This window comes from Takifugu rubripes, chromosome 9, assembly GCF_901000725.2.
Source record: "Takifugu rubripes chromosome 9, fTakRub1.2, whole genome shotgun sequence".
Classification (NCBI taxonomy): domain Eukaryota; kingdom Metazoa; phylum Chordata; class Actinopteri; order Tetraodontiformes; family Tetraodontidae; genus Takifugu; species Takifugu rubripes.
In genome coordinates this window covers 5,862,924-5,889,171 of record NC_042293.1, presented here as the reverse complement: position 1 = coordinate 5,889,171, position 26,248 = coordinate 5,862,924, and the positions used below count along the sequence as shown (strand labels likewise).

At 46.1% G+C, this 26,248-nt stretch overlaps 2 protein-coding genes and 1 long non-coding RNA gene across 15 annotated transcripts in view; 2 read left to right on the top strand and 1 right to left on the bottom strand.

Moving 5' to 3' along the window:
• Positions 1 to 1,881: 1,881 nt before the first annotated feature.
• Positions 1,882 to 8,110, top strand: slc13a1 (solute carrier family 13 member 1). Its single transcript, XM_029842251.1, has 15 exons — positions 1,882 to 2,249; positions 2,407 to 2,535; positions 2,688 to 2,824; positions 2,944 to 3,110; positions 3,368 to 3,407; positions 3,493 to 3,580; positions 3,701 to 3,858; positions 3,923 to 4,042; positions 4,130 to 4,228; positions 4,615 to 4,716; positions 4,803 to 4,894; positions 6,615 to 6,709; positions 7,408 to 7,569; positions 7,683 to 7,820; positions 7,889 to 8,110. The coding sequence occupies exons 1-15, from the start codon at positions 2,148 to 2,150 to the stop codon at positions 8,030 to 8,032; spliced, it is 1,773 nt and encodes a 590-aa protein (XP_029698111.1). The 5' UTR covers positions 1,882 to 2,147; the 3' UTR covers positions 8,033 to 8,110.
• On the bottom strand, positions 7,244 to 10,172 carry LOC115251113 (uncharacterized). The gene is made up of 2 exons (XR_003889669.1): positions 10,034 to 10,172; positions 7,244 to 8,440 (listed from the first exon to the last, which is right to left on the bottom strand). It is a non-coding gene; the product is annotated as an uncharacterized lncRNA (long non-coding RNA).
• Positions 10,136 to 26,248, top strand: part of cadps2 (Ca++-dependent secretion activator 2) — a 54,821-nt gene continuing 38,708 nt past the window's right edge. For 3 of the 13 annotated variants that reach the window (XM_029842249.1, XM_029842242.1, XM_029842245.1), the window contains exons 1-3: positions 10,144 to 10,620; positions 15,067 to 15,180; positions 24,152 to 24,484. In XM_029842249.1, coding sequence (XP_029698109.1) covers positions 10,435 to 10,620; positions 15,067 to 15,180; positions 24,152 to 24,484 — 633 coding nt within the window. In that variant the 5' untranslated portion in view covers positions 10,144 to 10,434. Of the gene's footprint in view, positions 10,621 to 15,066; positions 15,181 to 24,151; positions 24,485 to 26,248 lie in introns of all 13 variants that reach the window. The other 10 variants (XM_029842247.1, XM_029842246.1, XM_029842250.1 and 7 more) reach the window with 6 other exon arrangements.

Sequence of the window (26,248 nt, the reverse complement as noted above, 5' to 3'; positions counted from 1 at the left end):
GCCTTTCAAGAGGTGTGACAGTCATGAGTAACGCTGGTGCTGCACAAGAGGCGTCGTCAAGAGGTAGATTCACCTACTGTACTGTTCACAGTCCAGTAGGCCCCCTACTGGACCCTACTGGACTAGGGCGCATACTTTGCATGTTTTCCTTCTGAAGCAGCTGAGCAGCAGTTTTGTCTGCGGAGCTAAAGTCAGGACAAAACTTCCAAACAGGATGTTTTATAATCCTGACATGACCTTTACCCATCAAGAACAACCACCTTGAGGTTTGCAAATGGAAATCAGTCCTATTAAATACACAACAAAACTGACAAAACTGTACAGCCACAACAGGCTCTAACTAGTCAAGAGCTAACTCTCAGTTTCTCTGATTACCTGAGCACTGTTGATGTAACATCTAAATTCCTACCTGAGAATGGAAATATGATTTTTCTGTGATATTTGAAATGAAATAATAATAATCTATAACTTTCATGAGTTAACTTGCCAAACATTCCAGATCTCACCAGTATTGTTGTAACCAGCCCATGGTAGTCCCATACACGTATAGTATAACGTACTTTCACTGCGTTCCACTCAGCGCACACATTTACTGTGTTCTTTTTCAGGAAACATTTCATAAATTACTGCCATCATGAAAACAACATACCTTGTCAGTGGATTCTAATGTGCTTCCATCACAGTGAAACATATTATATTATATTATATTATATTATATTATATTATATTATATTATATTATATTATATTATATTATATTATATTATATTATATTATATTAGCGATGTCACATGACCCTGGCTAATGAATGAGATTCAGTAACAGAAGAAAATGTGTTTGGACCCTTTTAACCCCCACAAACTTGGAAGCTGTCTGATACAGAATATCAGTGTTAATCAGATAATTCTCCCCCTCCTTATCTAAATGATAGGAGACTCATGGAGGTCCCACATATCTTTGAGGGATATTGATTTCAGTCTGGTGCGTAGTTATGTAAGAGCGTTCCTCACGCTTAAAGGTCTCTGCAGATTGACTCAAGTACCCTTCACTGACGCCTGACCCTTTACTTTAGTCTGACTACATCAGAGGGTTCCTGTTTATGAGCATGTGGCCAGCAGGGTAGAGCCATGTGACCCTGTCCAGGAACTACCTGCAGATGTAACTGAATAATTAAAACTTGATCAACACAATAAATGACAAATGCCTGATGCATAAATTCTGTGACTGCTGCAGGTCAATGACAGCATTTTTATAGCAAAGACGTGAAGCTTACCGTATCTCTGATTGAGAGGGAATAACATCCCAACAACAACTTTAATAAGAATGAAATGCAATGAAAGTCCTATGAAAATGTAGCAGTTCTCCATCACACATGGGATTTCTGTCTTTCAGCTAAAAGGGTTAATCTTCATCGCACCAGTGAGATTTGGGCTAATGCCTACTTTTTATTCCATGTTTGCTTTATTTGGCTAACAGTCATCCTAAACAGCTGACTGGCTGCTGCTTGGCTGGTCTGAACCAAGTATGCAAGAAGAAAGTTAGTTTATGAAGAGAACTACTTTAAACAAAACTTTAAACCTTTATATTGATGTATACACCAGGAAATAAACCAATAAATTCTCCAAAGTTGGCAAAATGGGTTTAATGTTTAATTAGCTTGAACCCTGCCGGTCAAGGTTACTCTTCATATTCAGTGGGGAAATTCAGACAGTAAAAGTGCGGCCAAACAAACTTTAATCGTATGTTTCCCTGTCTCTCTCTCTCTCTCTCTCTTACACACACACACACACACACACACACACACACACACACACACACGTAGAGGTTAGCCAGGAAAATGCTAGCTTAGCTTAGCTTCCTTCTAAACAAACTCTGAGTTCTATGAAAAATGTTCAGATTTCACAAGAAAGAGATGAAAGTATGAATTTCCACCAATGATTCTCTTTTTAAAGACTCATAAATTAAAAGCTGTCTGTTTATCTTCTATGTGTGTGTTTGTTCAGAGATTATCAGCAATTATGGACCACGTTTGGAAACTCTGCGTTCCTGATATGAACATGAAACCATGTGACCTGAAGGCAGTGGGAGCTCCTAAGAAGAGCATGAACCTTAAGCTGGGACAGTCAGTCAGACAGAGCAGACCCAGAGATGAAGACCCTGAGGAGAACTCTGTGGAACTTTCGCAGCATCATCCTGATCCTGGTGACGCCGCTGCTGCTGCTTCCTCTTCCTCTGGTTATCAGGACGAAAGTTAGTGGCAATAATGTGGACTGACCTGAATCATTGACTGATAGGACGTGTCTTCAAAGGAACTGTGTTGATCATTGTTTCTCTTAATCCTGGCATCCGTCTGTTACAGGTGCGTAAAGCTGTAATAACAACAGTTCCTGCCTCTGTGTCTGTACAGGAAGCAGAATGTTCCTTCGTTTTGTTGCTGATGGCGGTCTTCTGGATGACCGAGGTCATCCCTCTGGCAATGGCTGCCATGCTACCTGCCATTTTGTTCCCCATCTTTGGCATCATGAAATCATCAGACGTGAGTCGGTTTCTCATTGTTTACTATCCCACAGTTGCACTTTAGGAAATAAGCAGCTTTGATTAATTTAAGTAGACAAAATTCTCCCCAACAACAGAAACAATCAGTTTCAAAGAGCAGAACAGTCCGATTCATCAGAAAACTCTTTCTAGGTGGCAAGGGAGTACTTTAAAGACTTTCACTTCCTGCTGGTGGGGGTCATTTGCCTCGCCACATCCATTGCAAAGTGGGGGCTTCACCGCAGGGTGGCCTTGAGGCTGGTGACCTTGGTGGGAGTCAGTCCAGTGTGGTGAGTGTTCACCTGGTCTTTCCTGGTCAGATCGCCTGGTGTTGGCCTTGTGGGAGGCCGGAGCAGGCGCGACACCTTGTGGACATTGTTCCCTGATGGCAGTGTCCTGTCATCTCTAGGCTGATACTGGGCTTCATGTCTGGCACTGCTTTCCTCTCCATGTGGGTCCAAAACACCTCAGCTGTCGCCATGGTGATGCCCATTGTTGAAGCAGTTCTTCAGCAGATCTTGAAGGCCAATGAGAAGCAGATTGCTGGAGAGGTGAACCCCAACCTGCAGATGGACGGTAACATGTGATGTTTTGCAGATATTCAAGCATCATGTCAAATCTAACTGAAGAAATGGATTTATGTTGGTTTATGAGTGATCTGATGATGTTAAAGGTCAGAGGTCACTGCAACCACCCAAAGGCTCAGATTTGCAGTAGAATTTGATCACATTTTCACAAACATCTAAAGAGTCTGAGTGATTGTCAGCATTAGCATCGTTAACAATACGTCATGTAACATTAGAAACGCTAACAGCTGCCTGTTATCAATGTAGAGTCTGATGGCCATGAGGAAAAGATGAAAGAGCCCTCCAGGTACGTGAAGGTCCACTTCCGTCCTTCTGTTGTGAGGCATCGTCAGCAACATCAACCAAAACTTTATTTGTTTGCGTGTGTTTAGTGAACAGAATATTCCAGGTGATCCTGTACCTGACTCTGTCGTCACCACTGTTCCTGACCAAACCACATCATATTTTTGTGCAGCTCAGGTACAAACAACAACAAAGAATGTGCAGGAGATCATGGTTTCATTCAGTTTGAGACTCCAATTGGTTTCTGTTTCATTGTTGTATTTTAAAAGGATTTATTACCGTCTGTGTTGTCTTCAGGGTGCTGAATGTCAGCCTGCAGCATGTGAGGCCAACAAACGGGACCGGATGGTCTGTAAAGCCATGTGCATCGGCATCGCCTACTCCTCCAACATCGGAGGCATCAGCACGCTACCTGGAACGTCACCCAACCTCATCTTCTCTGAGTTCCTGAACCAGTGAGTGAAGCGACAAACCACCCACACACCCAAACACTGACCTGACGACTGTCTCTGCTTACAGGATGTACCCCAAATGCAACTGCATCAACTTCGGGAACTGGTTGTTGTTGTGTTTCCCCATTAGTCTCATCATGTTGGTGCTGACGTGGTTGTGGCTCTACTGGCTCTTCATTGGCTCAGAGTGAGTTTAATCTCAGCCAATCAGCACAAACAGAACTGAACTATCTTATTATCTAATCTGTGTGTGTGTGTATCTCTGTGTGTGAAGCTTCAGCTTCCTGTGGCAATGTGGAGGAGAACAGACAGAGAAAGAGAGAGCAGCAAAGAAAGTGATTGAGGAGGAGTGCAAGTCACTGGGACCAATGAGGTGAGGATACAGTACCTTGCCTTCTTGACCCCTTTATGAATTCTCTCTTCCTTACCTGCTTCTTCTCTCCCCACTTGTTCCCTTTTCTCCTCATTTGTTACCTCTCTTCCTCACATGTTCCCTTTCTTCCTCAATTGTTCCATCTCTGCCACCTGTTCCCTCTCTTCCTTGTGTGTTCCCTCTCCCTCACCTGTTGCCTCTCTCTGCTACCTGTTCTCTCTGTTTCTCACCAGTTCTTTCTCTTCCTCATCTTTTCCCTCTCTTCCGCAAGTGTTCCCTCTCTTCCCCAACTGTTCCCTCTCCTCCTCATTTGTTTCCTCTCTCCCTTTTCACCCTTTTCCTGAATTCCCTTACTATTCTCTCACTGACTCACTGGTTCTTGTCAGTTCTCAGGAGATCTTCACTGGTGTGGTGTTCCTGCTCATGGTCCTGTTGTGGTTGACCAGATCTCCTGGATTTATGCCCGGCTGGTCTTCCCTCTTTCCTCAGTGAGCCACCTACTTTATTTCCTTCACCTGATTCATACGAAAGTGAAAATAGTTCCTGACAAAGGTTGTGATGTGTCTTTGAACAGTTACTCGGGTTACATCACGGACGCCACTGTGGCTCTTCTGCTTGGGCTCCTGTTCTTCATTGTTCCTGCTTATGGACCACAAAAGAAATACGGTACCACCACCGATCAAATAATGTCCAGCATCAGTTTTGATTTGAAAACTTCAGTTGCCTGAAAATGTCTGGTCATAATTTCTGTTCATGTAAACAGTTCAACAGGTGGAAGTTGAACTGATCAGAAAATGATGTAAAGCTCAATATGAAACTATTTTCAATATTTAAAACATTTCTGTGTTTTTGTTTGGTTTGGTTTGGTTTTAAAGTGACAGATGGAAAGAATGAAAACTTCAGGAGATCTGACCTCACAGATAACTTTCACCTTCATTAGTCTGTTGGCATCTTGGCCTGTTTACAGTCATTACCAACTGATGCTAATCAATGGTTTATTAATACCAGACTCCTCTACTCCACCCCAACATGGTTCCTCTGAGCAGAATCTTGAACTCTGGAGATGAAGATGGCTAAGGCCAACACAGCAGGAGGAGACTGAGACGATAGCGAAGTGTTTTCAGGTCATTTCCTCAATTAACAATTTGATTAAGACATAACAGTTTACAGAAACAGTGGAGATCAAGATCAGAACTCTGTTTAGCTGCAGAAGATCTCCAGGAAAATCTGGCAAAGTCCAGAGTTGTGCTTCACTCTTTAACAGCAACACCTGAACAGATTAAACTTCTCAGAAGAGCCAACAGAATAGCAGGCCTGACAGTTTTGTGAGAACAAGTCCCGTTGAACCACAAGATTGTAATAGAACTCAGGCAGTAGTGAGCAAAGGTCTGCGTGGACACAGAATTTACTGGGTAAAAAATCTGTCCAGCTGTAAAGCATGCTTTGGGTTTGTGTTCCGGCCAGCAGGAAGATCTCACATCTAGATGTAAGAATGTAATCAATGCAATTACATCAAATTCTGGAATCAAGCATAAGAGGACCTGTAAAAAAAGCTGAAAAGAAGATGACTTCTATGGATGGATAAGGATCCTAAACACAACTTAGAATCCACTGTAGACCAACTCTTGAGGCTCCAGCCTAAGGCTCCTCACCAAAGAAGAACACTGGTTACAGAGGGCTGTACCCACCATGTCAAGTTGAAAAAAACATTGCGTTTAAAAACACAACAATACAGTCTGACACTCCGTCCGTCAATGTTCACACCTTCACACAGGATCATGTGACCCATCACCACGTGACCCTGCAGACAAAGGGGAAGCTCCCACAAGTTGAACTGGGTCAACAAACCTGCTAAATCCTCTTAGTTGATCACCCACATCATTAGCATGCTAATAATCCCAAAGGGCGATATCTTCAGGCTCTGATGTCCCAGAAATAGCCTGACTAGCTACAGAAGCCTCAACAAGCTCTGATGCTGGCCACAGGGGGCGCTGTTGAGCACTAACTCTGCGTGTGTTATTTTAAAAACATAAAATATGAAAATAAAGGGATTTTGTTTAAAATCTTAAGGGAAGTTGTCATCTTCCACCCACTGAACTTTTTACATTAACAGATATTTGACAAGGGGCCCAACAACTGTAGAAAACTAGGTGGAGGTGATTGGAATGACCGACAACTGATTGGAAAAAAGCTAAAAGGTCAATGAATCAACATGGGATGCTAGACACACATATGTCTCATGCTCCTGGTTACAATTTAAGCGGGCCTGACTTGGGTCAGGCATGATGTCAATTAGCTCATTAGCTTTGCTGGTGGCAAACACGTCATTAGAATTTGTAGTATGTGCGGATGAGCTTTCTTATTAGTTTGTTTCTTCTCCAACCAGTGTCAATGATCTCCTGGAGGGAGTTCCAAGAGTCCATGCCATGGAATGTGGCCCTGCTAGTCGGCGGAGGATTCGCACTTGCCGAAGGAACAAAAGTAACATTTTCACTTTGACTTTTTATTTGATTTAGGTTTTACCTTTAGCACTTCAGATATTTTATTAATAATTCACCTGTTTCACTTCACAACAGAGACTCCTCACAGACAATGAATTTTTAGATCCCTGATTGGTTCTGACTTATTTATCAGAATTCTGATATTGCTTGTCTCAGACTTCTGAGAAATTTATCCTGGGGTGAATTTTAGGGCTAAAATACATAAATAATATACTGAAATATTACTTTAAAAATTGAGAAATAGTCAGAGGGTGCTTCTTGGTTCCTGAGGTCCTCCTCCAGAAGGTTCTGCTTCTGTGTCTTAGAGGCATCTTGTGCTCTGATCTGAGTGTAGCACTATTAGCATTGTCATCTTTTTAGGTTCTGATTCTAGAAATCAGGATCTGATCCAGGCTCTCTTGGGAAGGTAATGTTTGTGGTTGTGTGTGGGTAAAGGGTAGGAGCTTATGCTGTATTCTATATATTTTTATACACATCTGTTAAGATTGCAGAAAGTTACTCAGATTTCTGTTGATTTTTTTTTTAAATGTTTATTTTATTTCACCAGGAGAACTACTCAAAATTAAATACAATGATACAATGTACATCCATTTTTTTAAATGAAGAAAACAGATGTCCCTAGTTAAGCAGTGTATATTGGTGGTCCACTCTTGGCCGTGTGTGTGTGTCTGCGTGTAGGTGTCAGGTCTGTCTCTGTGGGTTGCTGAACTTCTGGAACCTCTGGGTGACCTGCCTGTGTTAGCCACCATCACTGTCGCATGCATCATTGTCACCACCGTAACAGAGGTGACCAGCAACGCGGCAACCATCACCATCTTCCTCCCCATCCTTTCAGCCCTGGTAGGTCTATGCTGACATTAGTTAGGTTTGCTTTAATTGTCCTTTGTCAGCAAACAGGAAGTTCAGCACCTGGAGCTGGTGACATTGTTGCCATCCTGTGTGTCTGTTTGCAGGCAGAAGCCATCCAGGTGAACCCACTCTACGTCCTGATCCCCACCACACTGTGCACCTCCTTCTCCTTCCTTCTCCCAGTGTCCAACCCACCCAACGCCGTCGTGTTCAGCTACGGACACCTGACTATCATGGACATGGTGAGAAGAACACCAACATCAGGAAAAGGTCATTAACCTACAGCTGTTATAATTGTCTCTTGTCGCAGGTGAAAGCGGGTATTGGCACTAATGTCATCGGCGTCCTTGCTACTCTCTTGGCTGTGGCCACGTGGGGAGTTCCGTTATTCTCGCTGGATACGTACCCTGACTGGGCTCCGGTGTATCCTGGCTCCAACTCCACATCACCATGACAACAAGGATCCATTGTTTTCAACATCAACATTTTCAGTTTTTCTACAGTTCTAATGATAATACAGGACTGATATTTACTCATTTACAATTCATCTCCATGGAAACACTCAACTTTTGTTTTTAACTGTTGTTATAACTGCACTTGTGTTATAGTAATAAGTCAGACCCAGCTTTACGTCGAGACTTACAGCTCGTACAGTTAGTGTGGTCAACACATTCTTGTCAAGGGTGTGGGTTTGATTCCGTGTTCATGGTCTTTCCTTGTGGAGTCTCCATGTCTTCCTGGTGTCTGTGAGGAGTCTCTGTTGTACTGGTGTCTGTGAGGAGTCTCCATGTCTTCCTGGTGTCTGTGAGGAGTCTCCATGTGTGGCCCTGGTCTGTGAGGGTTCTCCATGTTGTCCTGGTGTCTGTGAGGAATTAATTTAATAAATTAATTTAATAAATTAAATAATTTGTGACTCAGTAGAAATTTAGTATAAATGGGATGATGGGATGGTCAATAGATACAACTGAATTGGTAAATATTTCCTTAAATTATCAATATGGTGCTAAAAGGGTAGGTAATGAATGTTGGATAACAATAATAAAAAGAAGATAATAACAGTAATTTGGGGAAAAAAAAAACACCACTCTGAGAACATCGACCTTCTCCAAGCAGCTCATTTCCTCACAGAATGTGACCTACACCCATAGTATATTCTGCATATAGGTGCATAACATAGGTGGTTTCTGATCACAGCCCCTTGGTTTGGCAGAGCTACTAATAATACCAGGCATGACTTGTTTATTTGTGATGAATGTGAAGAAAAAGTGTCATTGCGCTCCACAACATTTAATTCAGTTTGCTGTTGTTAAAACAGTGAAAAATAAGCATAGTCAAAAATAGAACAACAGAGCCAAAATCAAAATCAGCCAAAGTCCCTTCAGTAGGGCCACCTTTTGGTGTTGGATGGTTCAAAACCTTCTAGACGTTTAACAGACCGTAAAGTCAGATGTGTGTTAGGGTGCTTCCCTCTAGTGGTCAGAACTGAGCTGTGAATTTGAACGTTGTATAACTGTAAATATAAATCTAGACAGGAAGTAACGCTTGTGTGTTACAGTACTTTATTTAGGTGTTTCCCCCGTCTTTATATTTTATAAAGGAATAAAAATGATCTTGCTTTGGACACCTTTACACAGTTTCACTTTAGGATGAACTAGTTCAGACCAGTTGAACTGAAAACAAACTTAATTTATCACTGAAATAATGCTTTCGTTGTTTATGCATTTTTGCATTCTGCCTGGCCTATCTGATCTAACCCTGCCAAATATTGTTGGCGAAGTGAGCAAATATTTATTTCCATGCAATCATCAGATGATATATTGGTGACAGATCTTGAGTAAATACAAGATCTTCCAGAACTTCCTGAATCATGATGAAAAAGTACCCAAATCATTTTTTTTAAATAAATGCAAAGTGTAATTGGTTTCGAAGTGTGTGTAAATTTCAGTATAATGAAGATAAATATTAACCTGTTGCTTTTTGCTACTTTGGTTCCCAAAAACTTGCTGATTGAGTTCAGGTTAAAGATCTTCTCTTTAGCCTAAACTCTCACTCATGCTTCAAAAATACACCCACTGTTCAATGTGCTACGTCTCTATGCTTCGGTAAATAAAAAAAGTGAACGTTTTTGTTTGTTTGCTTACCTGGTCCCCAGATTCAACCATTTACTCTTATTGTATTTTGAAATTATAACTTTAAATATTCTAATGAGCTAATGTTTAAAAGGCAACATTTCATGTTTACAATGTTTGAATTACAACACCTGTACAATATTTTTATGTGAATACCACTAAAATAAACATTGAAATGCTGAACTATGCCACTGTGGATGTCGTCGTTTGAGGTATAATTCTGAATTAATAAGACGAGGTAAAAGTAACACGTTTCAACAAGTATCATTTTTTAAACAGAGTGAGACGTCCTGTCTGACACTCTTCGGCAGCCACAGGTTTCTCACCTGTGAGCGAGCTGGGGCGCGCGCTGCCATTCCAGCACTGTGTGACGGAACGAAACGCACGCGGCGACAACCTCTTGAGTACCCGCCGATAAGGCTCCGCCCACTCGCCAAAAAAGCCGTCGGTGGAACTAGTGGCTGCAGTCACAGCGCGGAAGCGGCAGATGAGAGCGGTGGTTGAACGCCACGTCAACTAAAACAAACAAACTTGTTTTTCTCTGCGCGCACTCTTCCACCACTCGGAGCCATGCTGGACCCTTCCTCTAGCGAAGACACCGGCGGGGAGTCCGACCCAGAAGTTATTTGGGAGGGTCCGCACAAACCAGCCTCCTCTTCAGCAGGGAAGCGGTGCGACCCCGGCGGTGCGGTGCCTGGAGGTGCCCGCGGCAGACGCGCAAAAGACGATGGCACCACAGGTGGGGGGGGGGGAGGAGGAGGAGGAGAAGGAGGAGGAGAGGAAAGAGCGAGAGCGGATCCAGGAGGAACAGCAGAGGAAGATTAAACTTCAGATATACGTGTTTGTCCTGCGATGCATCGCGTACCCGTTCAACGCCAAGCAGCCCACCGACATGGCCCGGCGGCAGCAGAAGGTGAGCCGCCGCAGACACCTGTTGTTCGTTGTGAAGGGAGCGCAACCTCCTTCAGAAACTGGTCCGTTTCGAAATAAATCTACTGCTTGACACGATCCGTCCCACAAGTCTTTTCAGATAAACATTGACGCGCTGAGGAATTCGGCACACGTATGATCAACCTTTTAGGCTTTTGCTGTCCTCCACGATTCTCTGTTGCATCATTTCCAGGCCCATGAAATTATTTATCCCAAAGTGATTTTCTAAAAACTTCCAAACAGCTGAGGCAACAGATTAAATAAATAGAGATGAAGTTTGAGGTGTAATGAGTTCACGTTCAAGTTTGCAAACGCTCAAGAAGTTGGTGCTGAAATGTGTTCAGTCGCGTACACGACACAGGCGTGCACGTTAGTCCTGTGGTAACTCCAGCAGCGCTTGAGGAGTCTTTGTGAAAACATTGATCCAGATTACACAAAACTAATGAGATATATCTCAGACAGAACTTTGTTAAACTAGAAAACTCATAGTAACCATAGCATCGCTGTTCGTTTGTACTTCCTGTTTTATTTTGACAGTCTGCAATGCACTTCCTGCTGCCGAGTGATTTAGAGTGTTTGTGTTTGAAGCCGATGCAGCTCAACCTTCAGGCCAGTTTAGTCTCTTGATTTCCTGTTTAAAGGAGTTTCAGTGGCTCCACCTCCGCTGTGGTGTTCTGCCCCTCTATTGGAGGGTGAGAGGACCACCTCCCCCTGCGGGGCAGCCTGGAATGTTGGTAACAGTGGTTCTGTGGCAGCGTCTTCTGCTGCTGGTAATTCTTCTTAAACAAGAAGCGTCACTGAGCTATGGTGAGATGATGTCAGCAGGCAGCCTGGTGGTCTGATGTCTGAAGAAGATGCCTTTCAGCCCAGGAAAAACCGGACCATGTGCTACTATGTGGACCAGAATATGACCACCAGAAACATGTTGGTCACATGATTATCAGTGATTATTAGCTGTGTTCTTTTCTCCTCCATTGTTCTGATCCATCTCCAGCTTGGTTCATCTGTGCACTTGAACTGATTCTAGATGTGTAGAGTCCTGCTGGATTAGATGTGGCTGTAGGCTCTGGGATTACTTCCACCATCGCTAAACGGGTCTGAAACAACAGGCTTCTCCATCTAAAACCTGTTCTTCTGTGTCAGCTCTTCACTCTTTGAATTGTGGATGTAAACAATTGCTGCATTACCTGTTGGACTCAGCTGAGGACCAGAGCCAGTGTTGGCAGCTGTATTGAAACATGAAACACAGACTCTGTGGTACTGGAGGAGGAGTTAATGATGCTTAGCTTCTGCCCACGCATAAACAGAGCTTACAGTGCGTTTGCTCTGATAAACCTCCAGAAAAACACATGAATGGTACCAGAGAAAGTTTGTGGATCACCTGAGGAACCACAGACGACAGCAGCATGTGCTGAGCTGTTTTCATGTTGTTTTTTTTCACCTCTTAATCCACCTCATCTTGAACAACACCACCTTCTTCTGCTGAGATTAGCTGAAAGCAGCAGCCGTCCTGTGGTACCATCTCTCCCTCACTGTCACATCCTGAGATGTGATTCTTTTTTCAGAGAGTTTTGCAACATCTTCTCCTCCTCTGATGTCTCTGCAGGGTTTCCTCTCAGCCAGGAGCTCCATGGAGAGTTTCAGTCAGCGCCACCTCCCAAACTATTAGTAAATTCAGTGTGACAACACACACATCTGCAGCCAAAGAGGGTTATTGTTCTACAACTGAAACTTTTGCTGCCACAAACGTGAGATAAAACAATCATCTTTTTTCCAGTTTGGAGTTCCTTTGATGCTCTTTTCTGTTTCCTGGATCTTCTTTTCTTTGTCATATCTGATTCAAACGTTGAGTTTTCAGCCTTTCACCCCAGAGAGGATTCAACTTTTCGACTGTTGTTCTTACTGTATTTCACGTTGCCAGTCCAACATGGACTTTTCACAGATACTCAACCTTCAGGTATAATGACTTGGACAGGAACTGAACCATAGACACCCCTGGCTCTGGTTCTCTGGATGTATTACACATGGTAAATAAACTGTTTTTAGATTTGTCTGAGCTGCCGCCTGGTTCTGGTTGTTTCTGTCAGAGACGATTGACGTCCCCTCAGCTGTCATCACCACTGTCCTGGGACTTGGCTACGCCATGCCTGTGCAGCCAACTGAAGGAGGATGAGGTGTTCCAGGAGCGCCTGTCATTTATCTTTGTGCTCTGATAATGAATGATTGAGCCATGTGGGTTTTCAGTGTTCACAGGGACGGACAAACTCTTCCTCATTAGACCGCCATGCCTCGGGGTCAGGTAACGGTTCACAAGTATGACACTGCACTAGACTAGGTTGCTCTCTGTTCGGAGGAAGTTCATTTCCAGGTGCACTGCAAAGACCATGAAAATCCTTTAAAAACATTTTAGTTTTATTGACCGAATCAGGTCACAACAGCAATGGGTGTGTAGAACTGTCTCTGGTCTTGTACACTTAATTGTCCCCTGCAAAATGACGACGTATCATTGGCTATCGTTTCGGTCCAAACCTGCCTTTTTCACATTGCTTTTATCTCCTAAATCAGATGAGTCTGAACATTAGTGCTGTCAATAACCACAGAGGCAGCAAAGAGGCAGTATGATGGGTGTGATTACGTTATGGCACCAAGTAGGTGGTTCGTGCAGCATTGGGACACAGTCCACTTGTCCATCTCAAAAATGTGGATGGTGGGTTTAGTTCTGATCTCATAAATTCTCCAGCTTAACTGGCGGCGATGATAATTGGAGGGTGGACTCGCTCGCCGCCGCGATCTGCTTCTATTTTTATCTCCCTGTTGAAGTCATAGCAGTCATCTTTGCCCTGCTCCCCCCCAGTCTTTGCTCTTCGTTGTCCTGCTGTCCCCCTACGCACACATATACACACACTCATAAACTCACATACACACACAGATGATCTGGCAGCTCCGCCCTTACAGGACTTTCCTGTTTTAGTAAAAACACTGAAAGCTGGTTGAGATCATGTGACCTCTGAGTCAGCTGTTAAAATCTAACAGTGTGGGGAAACCAAAGAGGAAGTGACCTGGTGGCACTACTTCCTTCCTCTGATACTGGGGAGCAGAACCAGAACCTTCCACTTGCTTTACAGCCAGTTTAGTGGTTAACTGACTGGGATTCAGCTGACCTTAGATCAGATCATCCAACTCCATTCTCACATGTTCACATCAGAATTCAGAACTAGCAACAGCACTTTATTTTTTCATTAAGTCTAAAATTCTTAAAACAGAAAAACTCATTTGTTTCTAATTTTTGTCCTCATTGGTAGCAGTGTGTTGACAGTGGAGACTGTCAGGGTTGGGCTTCCCACTCTGTTGTCATGGTTTCCACTGTTCAGTAGACGTTCTGTGTTTCTGTTCTCAGGTTCATCATGGTGCGCCAAGAGCAGCAGACCTGATTGGCCATCTGATTAACTGTTATTTGATGCCTTTGGATCTGATGAACACATGAATACTGTCAGCTCTGAAAGTGTCCCAATCAGGCTCTAATATTGAAGGAAAAACATCCTTGAAGCACTTTAAAGTCTCTCATGATGTAAAAAAGGAACGAAGAACAGCACTAATCCAGGTGTTAGCATTAGTGAATCAAAACCTCCTGCAATCTTTAAATCAATTGGGGATCCACTACTCAATCCCTGATGCCACGGCCCTAAAACCACAGTAGTACTAATGACAACATGTGAGAGAAATTCATGGAGCACTCCACTGTTGCAGCAGCTTCTCTTTTCATCCGCTGTAGTTAAAGGCGGCTAAACCTGGAGGAAACCCACGCAGGACCCTGTGAGACGCAGATAAGTCCACCCTCTGTCACTCGCAGGATAGATTTACTGTTGGCAGCAGTGTGTTTCATCTTCATCCACATGCAGCTCTGCCTATTGTGGGCTTGACCAGACAAATGAGAATGCTGACATTCTTGCAAATGTTTTCTTTTCTGCTCTGCTCTGAGGGGTTCTGTTATCGGAAAGTAGGTCTTCCAGATGTTAGCAAGGTCCAGGAAAATCTCTTCTTCACATGGGCCATTTGTGGACCAGAAAATTTCAATCTCTCCATTTTTCAGTTGAATGTGTGAATCTGGTTCAGGAGTTTCAAGTTTGGATTCAATCAAAGGTTCTGTCTGAAGATGTTTCAGCCAGTAACGTGACAGAACATCAGTAATGTTGTTCCACATGACTGCTGCCTCTGCATTAGGGAAGGTCAGTCAGCCGTCAAGTGATGACGCTGAAACCTCCAGATGATCGACATTGTTCCCAGACTCAAAAGGTCCATCAGAGCTCTGCGGTGCTGCTGCAGGTTTCCTTCTGTTATTGAGAAGCTAATGTGCTAATGGTGGAATGTCTAATCTGCTCCTTGTTCTCTTTCATCCCTTCTTCTCTTCATCTCTTCTGTCTGCTCTCAGGTGAACAAGCAGCAGCTTCAGGCGGTGAAGGAACGGTTTTTGGCGTTTCTCAGTGGGGAGACTCAGATTGTGGCTGATGAAGCCTTCTGCAATGCAGTTAGGAGCTACTATGAGGCAAGAACTTTTTCTAAAAGCTCTGTTTCTGTTTGAATAAATTATATTGTAGGAGGCAGAGGTTTGATTCTGGGCTCAAAATTCAAAGAAATGGAGGATAAATTCATAATAAACCAGACTGACATTAACTTCTAAACCATCCACACAAACAGTGAAGCTCAACATTACTGATAGAAGGTTAGAATTCAAGAGCTGAGAATGGAGAGCTGGGTGAAGGAGGAGGAAAAGAATGCATCATAGAAAAGCCTCCTCTGATTCATTGTCTCTCTCAGGTTGACAGGATGGAGGCTGCTGCACCTTCAAACACTGCAGGTGTTCCAAAGAAAGATCTGTCAGTCAGAACTAGATCAGATCAGCATTTACATGACCATTAAAGTCAGCCACAATCATGACTTCATCACAAGTGAGACCAGAAGAACTCTGTTACACAACCACAGACAGAACAAAACAGAACTGATGAGTGATGCCCAGAGCCTTTCAGATCCCCTGGAGCCAGTTTAGGTTTGGGGATCACTCAATGTTATTGCTGAACCTTCGAGGAACCTTTAGTAATCTGGGGCAGAAATGTTCTAGAGGGCTGAAGGTGTTTGTTAGCAGGTGGTGATTCTAGCTCTGCCTCCTGGCCAAAGAGAGTACGATCATCTGGATGGACACGTCTTTCCTTCTCAGACCACCTTTTCACCAAAAACTCTGCTTTTGTTTCAAGATTCTTTGGACACCAAAGGCACAGTGAGTTTTCCAAAGATTCACTGAGGTTTATTTATATTATGCACAGTATTGACAGCAAGCTCACCTGAGCAATGAAATGTTTAAAACCAGGTAGGCAGCAACTCCAGTGTCCCGTCCTAAAAACCTCCTATAATAATCAAACTATTACACAGTGGAACAAAGGCGAGGTTAGTAAAGGGCCCAGAGATGGTGGGTCACCTCACACTGGTGACCATCAGGCTCTCTCTTACTGCTGTGTTAGTCAGGTGAGATCTGATGGGGTGTTTTATTCCATCCATCCATCCATCCATTCTCTACCGCTTATCCGGGGTCGGGTCGCGGGGGCAGCAGCCTAAGGAGAGAAGCCCAGACTTCCCTCTCCCCAGCTACCTCCTCCAGCTCATCCGGAGGGATCCCCAGGCGTTCCCAGGCCAGTCGAGAGACATAGTCTCTCCAACGTGTCCTGGGTCTCCCCGGGGGTCTCCTACCGGAGGGACATGCCCTGAACACCTCACCAGGGAGGCGTCCAGGGGGCATCCTGACTAGATGCCCAAGCCACCCCATCTGGCTCCTCTCAACGCGGAGGAGCAGCGACTCTACTCTGAGCTCCTCCCGGATGGCAGAGCTTCTCACCCTATCTCTAAGGGAGAGCCCAGCCACCCTACGGAGGAAGCTCATTTCAGCCGCTTGTACCCGTGATCTTGTTCTTTCGGTCATTACCCAAAGCTCATGACCATAGGTGAGGGTAGGAACGAAGGTCGACCGGTAAATCGAGAGCTTCGCCTTTCGGCTCAGCTCTCTCTTCACCACAACGGACCGGTGCAGAGTCCGCATTACTGTGGACGCCGCACCGATCCGCCTGTCGATCTCCCGCTCCATTCTTCCCTCACTCGTGAACAAGACCCCGAGGTACTTAAACTCCTCCACTTGGGGCAGGATCTCCTCCTTTACCCGGAGAAGGCACTCCACCTTTTTCCGGTCGAGAACCATGGCCTCGGATTTGGAGGTGCTGATTCTCATCCCAGCCGCTTCACATGCGGCGGCGAACCGATCCAGTGATAGTTGGAGGTCACGGGCCGATGAAGCCAACAGGACCACATCATCCGCAAAAAGCAGAGACGCGATCCTGAGGTCACCAAACCGGATCCCCTCAACACCATGACTGCACCTAGAAATTCTGTCCATAAAAATTATGAACAGAATCGGTGACAAAGGGCAGCCCTGGCGGAGGCCAACCCTCACCGGAAACGAGTTCGACTTACTGCCAGCAATTCGGACCAAACTCTGGCACCAATCGTACAGGGAGCGGACAGCCCGTATCAGCGGGCCCGACACCCCATACTCTCGGAGGACCCCCCACAGGACCCCCCGAGGGACACGGTCGAATGCCTTCTCCAAGTCCACAAAACACATGTGGACTGGTTGGGCAAACTCCCATGCACCCTCGAAGACCCTGCTGAGGGTGTAGAGCTGGTCCACTGTTCCACGCCCAGGACGAAAACCACATTGCTCCTCCTGAATCCGAGGTTCGACTATCCGGCGGACCCTGCTCTCCAGTACCCCTGAATAGACCTTACCAGGGAGGCTGAGGAGTGTGATCCCCCTATAGTTGGAACACACCCTCCGGTCCCCCTTCTTAAAAAGAGGGACTACCACCCCGGTCTGCCAATCCAGCGGCACTGCCCCCGATGTCCACGCGATGTTGCAGAGTCGAGTCAACCACGACAGCCCTACAACATCCAGAGCCTTAAGGGACTCTGGGCGGATCTCATCCACCCCCGGGGCCTTGCCACCGAGGAGTTTTTTAACTACCTCGACAACTTCAGCCCCGGAGATACGAGAGCCCATCTCCAGGTCCCCAGGCCCTACTTCCTCACTGGAAGGCGTGTTGGTGGGATTGAGGAGGTCCTCGAAGTATTCCTTCCACCGATCCACAACATCCCGAGTTGAGGTCAGCAGCACACCATCACCACTATACACAGTGTTGACAGTGCACTGCTTCCCCCTCCTCAGACGCCGGATGGTGGTCCAGAACCTTTTCGAGGCCGTCCTCACCGAACTCTTCCCATGCCCGAGTCTTTGCCTCGGCAACCGCCGTAGCTGCACTCCGCTTGGCACGCCGGTACCCATCTGCTGCCTCAGGAGTCCCACAGGCCAGTAAGGCCCGATACGACTCCTTCTTCAGCTTGACGGCATCCCTCACCGCTGGTGTCCACCAGCGGGTTCGGGCATTGCCGCCACGACAGGCACCAACCACCTTGCGGCCACATTACCGGTCAGCTGCCTCAACAATGGAGGCACGGAACACGGTCCACTCGGACTCAATGTCCCCCGCCTCCCCCGGGACATGGTCAAAGCTCTCCCGGAGGCGTGAGTTGAAGCTCCTTCTGACAGGGGACTCTGCCAGGCGTTCCCAGCAGACCCTCACAACACGTTTGGGCCTGCCAGGTCTGTCCGGCATCCTTCCCCACCATCAGAGCCAACTCACCACCAGGTGGTGATCAGTTGACAGCTCCGCCCCTCTCTTCACCCGGGTGTCCAGAACATGCGGCCGCAAATCCGATGACACAACCACAAAGTCGATCATCGATCTGCAGCCTAAGGCGTCCTGGTGCCAAGTGCACATGTGGACGCCTTTATGTCTGAACAAGGTGTTCGTTATGGACAATCTGAGACGAGCACAGAAGTCCAATAACAAAACACCACTCGGGTTCAGATCAGGGGGGCCGTTCTTCCCAATCACACCTCTCCAGGTCGCACTGTCATTGCCAACGTGGGCATTGAAGTCACCCAGGAGGACGAGGGAGCCCCCAGAAGGGGCCCTCTCCAGCACTCCCTCTAAGGACTCCAAAAAGGGTGGATACGCTGAACTGCTGTTTGGATCATAGGCACAAACAACAGTCAGGATCCGTCCCCCCACCCGAAGGCGAAGGGAGGCTACCCTCTCATCCACCGGGGTAAACTCCAATACACAGGCACTGAGCTGGGGAGCAACCAGAATTGCCACCCCTGCTCGTCGCCTCTCACCATCGGCAACTCCAGAGTGGTAGAGAGTCCAACCCCTCTCAAGAAGACTGGTTCCAGAGCCCTTGCCGTGCGTCGAGGTGAGGCCAACTATATCTAGTCGGAACTTCTCAACCTCGCGCACCAACTCAGGCTCCTTTCCCACCAGAGAGACATTCCATGTCCCTAGAGCCAGTTTGTGCAGCCGGGAATCAGACCGCCAAGGTCCCTGCCTCCGGCTGCTACCCAAAACACAATGCACCCGACCCCCTTGGCCCCTCCTGCAGGTGGTGAGCCCACGGGAAGGGGGTCCCATGTTGCCTCTTCGGGCTGCGCCCGGCCGGACTCCATGGGCAGAGGTCCGGCCACCAGGCGCTCGCCAACGTGCCCCACCCCCAGGCCTGGCTCCAGGAGGGGGCCCCGGTGACCCGCATCCGGGCAAGGGAAACTTGGCACCAATGTTGTTCAGCATCATTAGGGGGTCCTGGGCTACGCTTTGTCTGGTCCCTCACCTAGGACCTGTTTGCCATGGGTGGCCCTACCAGGGGCATATAGCCCCAGACAACGGAGCTCCTGGGATCATTGGGACACGCAAACCCCTCCACCACGATAAGGTGGCAGCCCAGGGAGGGGACCGGAGGGTGTGTTTTATTCCAAAACAGAGAATTGACAGAAGTCACATTGTGTTTTCTGCTGCAAGTTTTTCACCTTCAACTGAGTGTTGAAAGGTTTGGTCAGGTGGTTTGATGGAAAGCTGCTGGTTGATTTGTACTTCCTGTCTCAGGTGTTAGAGGTTAGTTCTGTCATTGCTGGTGCTTCAGGTCTCACACACACCAGGTACCGCCAGAGGCAGGAAAGCCCCCCCCCCACCCACACACACACTCTCTCTTGTGTAACTCTGCTCCTGTCTGACAGTGTCGATGTAGCAGCCCCTTCCTGCTTTTTCTGTATAAATATATTGCTGCAGTTTTTTCTTCACCTCTCATTTTCACAGCTTCTTTAATCGCTGTGAAAATAGGAGCAGGTTATCACTGGTGTGTATTTATGTGTGACCACCAGTTGTTGCTCCCAGTGCTGTAGTGGTATCCCTTCCCAGAAAGTTTCACAATTGATCAAACCCAACATCGGATGATGACCCACCCTTTAATAATACCAATGACCACCAGTGATGGCATTCAGTAAACCAGTACAGTTTATAGAACTCTAGGATTCCTCCAGTTTAGAACTGAAGAAGCATCCTGTATCAGAGGTCAAACATGTTCAGAAAACTAAAAGAAGTCCAACTGCCTTCGACCTGGCTGACTGAGGTTAACCAGTGGAGATGTTTATGTGCTCATTTTAGCAGATTGTGACACTCAGCCAGTGGTTTTACTTTAGCTTTAATGAGCCTCAGATATGACGTGATGATCACATGATGTTTACGAGTGATTGGAAGAAAATCCATGCAGCTTCATTTGGTGGTGTGGCTGTGGTCTCTGACCTTGCTGATGTTTATGAATGACTTTCATACAGTTAGAATCTGTAACATTATTTTTGAAATCTGCTCAATGATCAATAGAGTTAATTTGAAATGGTTTCTGTTCTTCTCATGTTCTTCCTATGTCCTGCCTTTTTGCTCTCACATCCGTACGTGTTCTCCCTGAAATTATTGCGGCAGGTTTGTGGTCATTGCCTGTGTACCTGCTTTTTCTGTTCATTGTGCTTTTTGCCATTTTCAGTTTCAATAGAGATCAGCGGAGCATTCCTTATAGAATTAAGTCTAGAGGTATTTTTATTTTTAGGGGTGACCTTTGAGGGTGACTGGCGAGGGTGACTCTCTTGGATGCTGCTGACTGTTAACTTCAGTCACAACCTGTTTCCATGAGAAGCACATGTCATGTTTTATTTGAACTTTATGACTGATGGGAGGTAAAAGAGGACGCTCACATTTAAGGCTAAACATGTTTTTCAATTTTCATCACATCAAAAATGGCTGACATTGTTCACAGAGTCATCAAAGGTCAAAAAGTCAGAGAAAAAAAATCTGAACACATTGAACATATTCTCAGCAGGTTTCTCTGGTTCCTCAGATTAAAGGGCTGGTTATATTTTTATAAAAATGTCCCAATCTTAGCTCAGCTGGTGGGACAAACTCTGGCGTGTTGCTGTGGTAATGGTCTTCAGTCCCTCAGATGGTTGGAATCTTTAACCTCCTGACTCAGGGGGCATCTGCTGGTGTGTAAATAATTCAGTCAAATCTGAAAGCGGAGGTAGAGGGGGGCTCATCGATTCATTAGTAATAATTGCTGACATTTGTGTCTGAAGGAGGGTCGGTTGAAACCAGAGCACCCACAGAGCCATCTGAACCACCCCGATGATGGTTCTGTTGGAGAATAATGCTAACGATTTTCATTTCCTGTGTTTCAGAATAATCGTTGTGGCAGCAGAGACCTTGTGATTCATGAATTCTCCAGTATGAATTGTTCAGACATAATAAACACAGATATGTGGAGGATATGTGGGGTTAGCAGCGTGCTATTAGTATAAGATCTATCAGATGTTCCGGATCCTTTTGTTTGATATGTTGTCAACACTCCTGTAGCACATTCCATGCTTAACAGTGTGACCACCTTGAGAATGTCTTCTGTCCTGACTTTGACTCATATTAGATGGTAATTATTTCATGATGCTGGGTGGCTGGTGGGTGGACTGATGGAAGAGTGGCAGTTCATTAACCACGTTAGATGTCCACCTGTCTATTGTTGTCTTTTGTTGAGATCAAAGATAACGTGTTGAGTAAAATGTCTAATCAACCAGGTCTTTCTCAATAAAGAACTGGTTTAGACGCCCTAACACTTGTAGCAGCCTCCAGATATGTGACGTCATTGGAGGTGTTAGAATCCTCCTGTTGCATGTTAAAGGTTCAGAACTCAAAACCTCAGAACTCCTGTGTTACATCGAATGCTGGTCTACTTGTGGTTCCCAGAGTCTCTAGGAGTAGTATGGGGGGCCGAGCATTTAGCTACCAGGCCCCCCTGCTATGGAACCAGCTCCCTGTCCAGGTATGGGAGGCTGACTCCATCTCTACTTTTAAGATCAGACTTAAAACCTACCTCTTTGAAAACGTTTATTCTTACTACCGTAATTTCCGGACTATAAGCTGCTACTTTTCTCCTACATTTTAAACACTGCGGCTTATTCTGATAGTTCTTACAACTATTGTGAATCAGTCATTTTTACTAACCCTCATCAACGTGGAAAATACTAGAAGAAAAGCTTATGATGCGACTTTTAAGTTAAAAGCGATCACTCTGGCGGTTGAAGAAGGAAATTGAGCTGCCACACGTAATCTTGGCATACATTACGGTAATCAATGGCGAGAAGGTGGAGATGCCAGCCTGAAGAACTGATCCAAAGCAAAAAGACGACAAAAGCTTTTAGACGTAAACATCGCAGGTGGCCCGAGCTTGAAAACTTTCTGGAAGACTGGGTCAACACACAGAGAGCAGGCGGCCGCGGTGTTTACGCTGTACAACTCAGATGGAAGGCAAAAGCAATCGCCACCACGATGAAAATAGAAGATTTTAGAGGTGGGCCATCGGGGAGTTTTAGATTGTTCATTGTTTGAGTAAAAAAGCATAAACAACGTAATTTGTGTGTAGCTGATACAAATGTATATTTCAAGGTAGCTGCATTACAGACACCGTTAGAATAAAAAAGCATTTACCGGTAGAATATATTTGTTTATGTTGCTAAGCGGATTAAATTAAAAGAAAAGGTAAAAAATCCTGAAGTGATAAAAATTGGATTTAAGGTCTCTGTATAAACATACAAGTGAAAAGAGTGGCTGTTGTTTCTTACCTGTCTGTCACTCGTCCGTGACTCGTCTCTTACGGTAATAAAAACATATACCGTACTGAATGTTTTCGATCTAATTTTTCATATTACTACGTGGGATACCTGCGGCTTAAAATCCGGTGCGCTCTATAGTCCGGAAATTATGGTAATTCTGTAGTTCCAGTTACTATCATAGACAGACAAATTATCCTACTTAGGGGGTCATCTAATCATCAGGTTAACATCTTAGCTATGCTGTTATAGGCCAAGGCTGCCGGGGTCCAGAAACATGATCACCTGACAGGCCTCTGTCACCCCACTGGGTCATGGTTTCCTCTCTCCTCTCCTCTCCTCTCCTCTCCTCTCCTCTCCTCCTCATCAAGTAGACTAGTTATGCTGATTCTTGTGTAGTTTTTCTGCCCCCCCCCCCCTCCCCTTCTGTATTCATTTACAGGTATCGCCGCCTTCGAAGCTGCATGATGACCTCTGGCCCCGCTGACCCACTCAACCGGCGGCTTGCATAAATAGTGTATTTTTGTATGTGTTTCTGTGCTCTGTGCCCGTCCTCTCCTCTCATCTCCTCTCCTCTCCATTCTATCCTCTACCTGTCCTCCCCCCTCTCCTCTCTCTCTACCCAGCCGGCCATCAGCAGGAGGGTCCCCCTACATGAGCCTGGTCCTGCTCAAGGTTTCTTCCTGTTAAAGGGGAGTTTTTCCTTGCCACTGTTGCTTGTCTGGGGTTAGGCCCTGGGATTCTGGAAAGCGCCTTAAAACAATTTTGATTGTAAAAGACGCTATATAAATAAAGATTAATTTGATTTGATCGAGCGGTGCACTCGGTTCAGGCTGTCTCCATCCTTGCTGCAGGACTCCTGGCGTTATGTAACTGTTGGGTGAAGATCTACATGTTGACTTTCTGTTGACCAATCATCAGCCTCATCCAGGACGGTTGTATGTGCTTAGCCTATGTTTGACCATCAGATTCCTGCAGCTGGGACACTATGACAGCATGCTGGTTAGCACTACTGCCTCACAGCAACTTCTTGCTGTGAGGCAGTGTGGGTTTCCTCTGGGTGCTCTGGTTTCTACCAGTAAGAAGACAGATCAGGTTGGCCCACAGGCTGACCTGGATATATCAATAAAATCATGAGCGCTCAGACATGATCTAGCCTGCAGGACAGGGTGGGTCACCCTGATTGAGCAGCTCTTCGCAGAAGAATAATATCGTGACCAGGTAACACCACATCATCTTAAACCAAAATAGTGCTCCCTAGGGAGGTGTCCAGGGGACATCTGAAACAGGTGCCCGAGCCACCTCAGCTGATTCCTCTAAATGTGAAGGAGCAGCAGCTCTGATTTGAAGTGTTTGGATGTTTTCTGAGGGTTTGGTGGGGTGGTGTTCCTCGGTCTTCTAGAAGTCATGGTGGTGTGTCTGTTTCTGACAGGGTTTCCTCAAGAGCGAGCGTGTTTCCCGGATGGTTCAGAGCGGAGGCTGCTCAGCCAATGACTTCCGTGAGGTCTTCAAGAAGAATATTGAGCGTCGTGTCCGGAGCTTACCTGAGATTGACGGCCTGAGCAAAGAAACAGTGCTGAGCTCCTGGATTGCAAAGTATGACGCTATCTACAGAGGTGAGGAGAACATGAGACGGCAGCCACAAAGGGTGCACCTCAGCGTTGTGTCGGAGCTCATCCTCAGCAAGGAGCAGCTGTATGAGATGTTCCAGCAGATCCTCGGCATCCGCAAATTTGAGCACCAACTGCTGTACAATGCCTGTCAGGTAGGTTTGACACAGGTCTCACACACACTCTGGTTCCACAGAAGAGTGCGAGGTTCTTCTTTAGTGTGCAGCCTTCTCATCTTTACAACCAGAAATATGGCTTTGAACCCTGGGCGTGTGGTATTTCTATGACTCCAGCTCAGATGAAAACACTTGATCTTGGAGGTTTGCTGCAAGTTCTCTGAAGGCCTGCTGTCCTGTCATGGATACAGAACTTTCTGACCTGGCTTCAAACCTGTGTGGGATGTGATTATTTTCTTCTAAGAGAACCTATCAGGCATTCAGAGTTAAGCAAATATTCCCAGAGTCCATGTGTAGAGCTGCAGAGACTCCACCCACCTACAGGTCAAAGTTGAACATTCACACAGAAACAGAAAGTGAAGACGAGGCCTCCACAGAAGCAGAGTTACCAAACATAATTTTGTCTATTTGTTTTCATTGTACATAGCAAAGGATGGACAGTATTGATCCATACCTCCTGATAACATCACAACCTTCTCCTCTTCCTCCTTCCCACTCTTCCTCTCTTCATCCTCCCTCTTTTTTTTTTTTTCCCCCCTCCCTTTTCCTCCTCCTCCTCCCTCTGTCTTTTTCCTCCTCCCTTTCTGTCCCCTTCTAATCCCATCTGAGATGAAGAATGTTCCTTCCCAGCATTCCGCCTCTTCAGTTTCTGTTCTTGGCTTTCATGAAGGGAGGCATAACCTAAGTAAGCAAGCAATGATTTGCCGGACCCTTCAAAGGAAAGTCCTTATCTATGGTTCCGCTTGTGTCTGGCTCTAGGGCAGTTCCCATCACGGGCTTTTTAATCTGCTGTCACTGGAGATGGTTCTGCTCCTCACGCATTCTTTCTGCTTGCTCAGCAAACATGGCTCTATGGTAACTTTATGGTCCTCAAGCTCAGCAGCTGCATTTTGACGAGCTGACAAATGAGAACCATCTTCTGTGGGTATTGTCCAGGGAGACCTCCATCCTGGCCCCGCCCACCAAACTCTAAACTTGATGGTACAGTAGCACAATTTCTTATGTTATCTGTGAGATGAATGATCTCAAGCTTTTAACTTGTGATGGGTGCAATTTGGACCCAAAAGCAGCACTCTGGAAAGCTGGGACCGTTGGTAATGACCTTTATTAGTACACGGGCAAACTGGAACGCAGACAAGGAAACAGTCCGTTCTTCAGGCCCAGGGCCCACACAAAATCTATGGGTTTCAGGCTCGGGGACTGGGTTGAGCAGAGCCAGAATGCGGAACCGAGGGGAAGGACGAGAACCCTCGGAACTGTACAGTTCCGTTTACAGCAGGCAGGAGTGACAGAAAGGGGCTTACAGGAGATGAGGCCGACGATGCAGCAGAGCAGACTGGGGACGAGCAGCAGCGAAGTCGGGGCCTGGTGGAGAAGTCAGGACCAGGTGAGCAGACAGGCACCAGAAACGCTGAGGCAGAAGTCGTGGTCAGGGACGGAAGGCTGGTGAGTTTACCGGGAGACAGGCAGTGCAGGCAGGTTAGAGGCAAACAGGTTTGGCAACAGGAGGTCAGGCAGGTAAGAAGTGCTGGAGACTCTTGCATGGAAACGCAGAAAAATTATCTGGCGAAGAGTGAGAGTACAGGGGAGGCTTATAAGCAGGGCTGATTGGGAATCGGCTGCAGCTGCGCTTGCAGGTGAGTGGAGTTGAGCTGACGGGTTGGGAGTGCCTGGCAGGTAGAGTGGAAAATTACTGAGGCAGAGGGACAGGAGGGAACTCAAGGGACGGCCCCTGACGTCCCA

What these genes read in the sequence shown, in the direction of transcription:
- slc13a1 (XM_029842251.1), top strand. Translation starts at nt 2,148, where the DNA reads ATGAAGACCCTGAGGAGAACTCTGTGGAACTTTCGCAGCATCATCCTG. An exon ending in AAGATGAAAGAGCCCTCCAG is followed by an intron (nt 3,408 to 3,492) that starts GTACGTGAAGGT and finishes GCGTGTGTTTAG; the next exon opens with TGAACAGAATATTCCAGGTG. An exon ending in ACCTGACTATCATGGACATG is followed by an intron (nt 7,821 to 7,888) that starts GTGAGAAGAACA and finishes CTCTTGTCGCAG; the next exon opens with GTGAAAGCGGGTATTGGCAC.